At 40.9% G+C, this 4,830-nt stretch overlaps 1 protein-coding gene across 1 annotated transcript; it reads right to left on the bottom strand.

Annotated features, from left to right (window-relative positions):
- Positions 1-2,053: 2,053 nt before the first annotated feature.
- On the bottom strand, positions 2,054-4,002 carry LOC106422528 (retrovirus-related Pol polyprotein from transposon RE1). The gene is made up of 2 exons (XM_013863319.3): positions 3,779-4,002; positions 2,054-3,627 (listed from the first exon to the last, which is right to left on the bottom strand). The coding sequence occupies exons 1-2, from the start codon at positions 3,830-3,832 to the stop codon at positions 3,151-3,153; spliced, it is 531 nt and encodes a 176-aa protein (XP_013718773.1). The 5' UTR covers positions 3,833-4,002; the 3' UTR covers positions 2,054-3,150.
- Positions 4,003-4,830: the final 828 nt, after the last annotated feature.

The raw sequence follows: 4,830 nt of genomic DNA, 5'->3' as shown, positions 1-4,830 counted from the left end.
CGTGTTACTTACGGTAAAATATCGAATTAAACCAAATTATTCAAAATCGAACAAAATAACATAACATTTAATAAAAGAATTTCAAATGGGATACATTTTTGAATTGAAGTATAAAAATATATCAAATAAATCGAATGTAAAATTCGTATAAATCATTAGTTAAAACCGAAATAAAATACGATCATCCCAAAACACCAACAGTCCAGATATCCAATTACTCGGCAAGCTCACCTGCAATGGGAAGAAGAGGGGTGAGCAACAGGGGAGTCACTCCGTGAGGTATGGGATGCTAAACACGCAAACCACTGACTTGAGTAAATAGAACTCCCACTATGCAAGTTTAGCTCTAACATGAACACACATGACGCCTAGCGCATCACACAAACCAAACAATGCGATGATAGCATATAGCTAGTCCATACACCCCACATCTCCTCATATGGATATATAATACGTAGCGTCGCTAGTACAGTATGTCTCTGTACCCCCGCCCTCTCAAGTAGCGTCCATGGTACAAACGTCTCTGCACCACATGCCCGCACCAGTAGCATCGCAAGTCCAGACGTCTCTGAACCCCTGCCCGCACAATCAAAGTAGTGTCGCTAGCCCAGACATCTCTGAGCCCCCGCCCGCGCACATAGTCCCTACTAATAACTATGTATACATACATATATATCGCATCTCTTAACATCACACAATCCAATCAAATGTTGAATCCTCTAGACCCTAGTTCCAGTTTACAATGAATGAACTAACTAACAATCAAGACTCAATTCAAACAGACGGATCATGATTCAAAATCTAAACTACGATAGAGAGAATTCTACACTGGTACGAGATTTACGGAATAGACCCTCACCTTAGTCACTGGCTGGAATGATCAACGAAAGATGGTCAACTGACGTCAACTGCAACACGAGTATCAACGGCTTAGGCTCAGAGTCTCAGGAAATAAAGTTTCTAAAAATGGAAACTTTCCTAAACTGGAACCTTGCTAAAAATAGTAAGTTCCTCTAAATAGAAACTTTCCTAAAATAGAAACTTTCCTAAAATAGAAACTTTCCTAAAATAACTTATTTCCTAAACTAGAAACTTTCCTAAAATATTCCTCTACGTAGCGACCGAGCTCGAACCAAAGTTCGGTCTCTACGTAGCGACCGAGCTTTTCTGAAACGTCGATACGACATCAGTCCATGCATTCTCGTCTACCCTTCGATGCTATCTCCCGAATACCGTAGCGAACCCATCTCACGTTCCCCGCCATTTCTAAGTTATCAATCAAACTTTACCGTAAAAACCGCGGAAAGTTCATTCTTTATCAAAAGAAGCCGTAATAAACGCTTCGAGTCGAAAGACGGCCCAAAGGGACCTAGGACACGACTCGAGGCCCAACTTATGATTTCTTAACCAATAGCCCGTAAACCGCATGTCGGTTTACGCTTGGTCCGCAAGGGGAGATAAATGTCAAGTTTCCGCGGATAAATACAAAATTTTGAAGAAAATTACGAAGATCGGAAAAAATGGAATATCTCTATTTTTACGCTATGGCGGCTTAAGGGCAGAAGAGGAAAGGCGTAAACCGACCTTGGAGTCAGTATATAAGGGGTCCTAGGCGAGAGGCATGAGGAGAGGATTTTTCAGAGCGAACTTAGCATTTAGAGCAATTAGGCATATTTCCGTTTTTGCTATTCGAGCTGCGACTCAACTAGGTTATTGCCGTCTTAGGGTTTTAGAACTAGGAATCTCGCCGACAGCTCTCGTAGCCCAGGCTCTTACCTTGTTGTAACGCTCAAACGCGAATTCGGAATAAGATCTACTTTGCTCTCTTTTCGATTTCTTATACTTTATCGTTGTCATTATTGTGTTCTGATTGCTTGGCGTGTGGTATTAGCAGATATCCGGGACCTCTGGGAAATTAGGATTTTCCTAGTTTCCTTATTTAAACGGAAATCGACAGTGCGAATTTCGGTTCCCACAGATCTAACACTCAAACACCCTAGACTAAGCAAGTTGACTACTCAGCCATGAATAGAGAAAACACAGAGACAGAGACTGAATAAAACATGTGTAGATAAAATATAATAAGGGTTCAGGGGGTTCTTCTCTATCGTGAGAGAGATGGAGCCTTCTCCCTTTATAAAGTATCAAATCACAAATCTCTCAAAGCTCAAGTCAGGTTCCTTGTGTAAAAAGTAGCGTAGAATGTAAAAAGAAAGAGAAAAATATGATATATCAAAGCCACAGGCGGCTGGGAAAAAAAGATGGGATAATTAGGGCAAATCCCGTAATGACTTGTAGTTTCCTTAAAAATCTCTGCCGCTGGAACATGCACTTGGGTTGCTCCGCTCTATCTGGAACAGTCACTCGGGTTGCTCCGCTATCGGGAACAGTCACTCAGACTGTTCCGCGTGAAAATCTCCAGATTGCATTCTTTTCTGCATCTTTTGTTCCAACTGGTGCATCTCCCATCCAATGCAGCTCCAGACCTGTAATGACTCGAAAATGACTAGGAAGACGCGATAAAGACTTGAAAACCAATTAGAAAACATATATACAAGATGCCAAAAACACCATATATCAGTACATCAGACCCTTGTGAGTAATCGGGAGGAACTCACCATTTCCAACGATGACTGAATCATCTCCATGATATGGGTGAACAGTCTGAAGATGAGCAGGCAAGTTTGAGATATGAGAAGTTGCTCCAGAGTCGGCATACCACTCATGTCATGACTGCAATGTTCCATCTGAAATTCTGATAGCAGCTAACGCATTGGTGTAGTCCTCTGGCTGATATGCATGATCAAACCGCTTGTAGAATTTATAGGCTGAATAACCGTACTTGTGACATATCTGGCAAGTTGGACGTGTGTTGTTCTCAGAGGAAGAATCCTGACTGATTTGTTGATGAAAACCTCTACCACGAGTGGAATAGGAACCACGTCCACGAGAATAACCAGATCTACCTTGACCACGACCACGATTTGTGTAACCTCGACCAGTACTGAAAGCCAAGTGAGGAGAAACTGTGTTGTTAGCTGCGTATGCCTGAATCTTCTCATCAAAATTAGTAAGATTTATCTCAACATCTTCAAAGGAGAGACCAGGCTCCGAGTCCATCGCATTTTCAATCACCGCAATAATAGTTTCTTATTCCTGACCCAGACCATTCAACACACCAAAAATCTTCCCATTCTCAGGAACATGACAGCCTGTGGAATCTAGCTGATCACAAATCAGTTTCACATCGCTTAGATACTCAGCTAACTTCTTTCCTTGTTTTGAAACCGACTGAAGTCTACGCTGAAGATCACACTTCCTAGAGGCAGAAATCCTATTGTACTTCTTAGCAAGAGAGAACCATACCTCCTGAGCAGTTTGAAGACCATATACAGACCGAAGTGCTTCTTCAGACAGGGTATCAAAGAACAACGCCATTATCTTCTGGTCATCTCGAATCCATTTCACAAGATTAGGGTTTGGCGCTTCCGAAACTTCATTGCCTGTACGAACTTCAATCGTAGGAGATGGGTGAGGAGAGCCGCCAGTGACATGTCCCAAAAGAATCTGACTGCTCAGCCATGTCTCGGTATGTAGTTTCCACAGCAAGTAGTTAGACGAGCTCACCTTGAAAGTAACACATTGATTTATAGTAAGTAGAGAATCGGAAGTCGTTTCAGTAGGTCCAGCCATGGTTCGACATGAGCTATGATAACATGTAACAAACAGAGATTGAAGACGAAAACTTTAGATTTACAATCGAGGGTTACAGCCTTACATAGGAAAGCGACGAAAGCCCTAAAATGTCAGTGCACGAGTGAGCTAGTAACATGTCACAGCTCGCGATCCCAGAGCATCAAATCGGTTAGCCAGCTGAATTTGATTCTTCTGCTTTGCCGTACATTGACTGACTGTTGGCTCTATCTTCTTCTTGTTAGACAGAACCGTCGATGACGACAAGATGACTTGATTTGGGCTTGTATCATCTCTCTTCTGGACTTTAGACTCTAAGATCAAAGCTTCTGTCTTAATGGGCTTTGATTACTCAATAGTTATCACGTAACGCAAACCTTCCTTCTTACCGTCGATGCTCGTCAGTCCCACACTCAGACCCCGTTCACCTTTCTATTCATGGTATAAATTCTTATGGGCCTAGACGTGGGCCTTATCATTAGGTGTGCGTCTTAAAAAGCCGAGTTAAGTACGCGATGGAGTTGAAGTTGTTTAAACAACTTTACAAAGAATTAGCGAGCAATTTGGTCTTGTCTGCATTTTTGTACGAGGTCCCTATTGGGGACTTCGCTAGTCCATGACTTTTTCAAGTGTTATAAACTATGTTATGTGTTTATTAAAGAAATAGTTTTTTTGTTACGGTTTCGATTTTTGATTAGTATGTCAATCTAGTTGACTGAGAAAAAAAGACGCAACAGAAGATGATATTAACATACATAATAAAGTATTTGCACTCACTACATTAACATTATACCATATTTAGGTGTATACTGTTATGAATATTATGGTGATGCCATTATGGCAAGTGTTAAATATACTTGTTCTCCAAGCTTTACTTGTTCTCCATGTGGCTTTGTCCACAAGCTATTGTAATCCTATATAAAGGACTCATTACTCATGGAATAAACACACCAATTTCCTCTCTTCTCTTATTTACTTACAACACGTTATCAGGACGAAGCTTTAGCAATTTTGAGTTAATAGGTATAGATTTTTATCCTATTATAGTTTTAGTCTATATCCAATATTTCTTCAAATCATGCTTGTTATCAATTGATGGTTTGTAAGAATGGATTCATACACTGAGCTTAGGAACTT

The sequence above is a fragment of the Brassica napus genome, chromosome C6 (assembly GCF_020379485.1).
Source record: "Brassica napus cultivar Da-Ae chromosome C6, Da-Ae, whole genome shotgun sequence".
NCBI classification, from domain to species: domain Eukaryota; kingdom Viridiplantae; phylum Streptophyta; class Magnoliopsida; order Brassicales; family Brassicaceae; genus Brassica; species Brassica napus.
The sequence above is the reverse complement of the archived record's forward strand: the minus strand, read 5'-3'. Positions and strand labels throughout refer to the sequence as shown.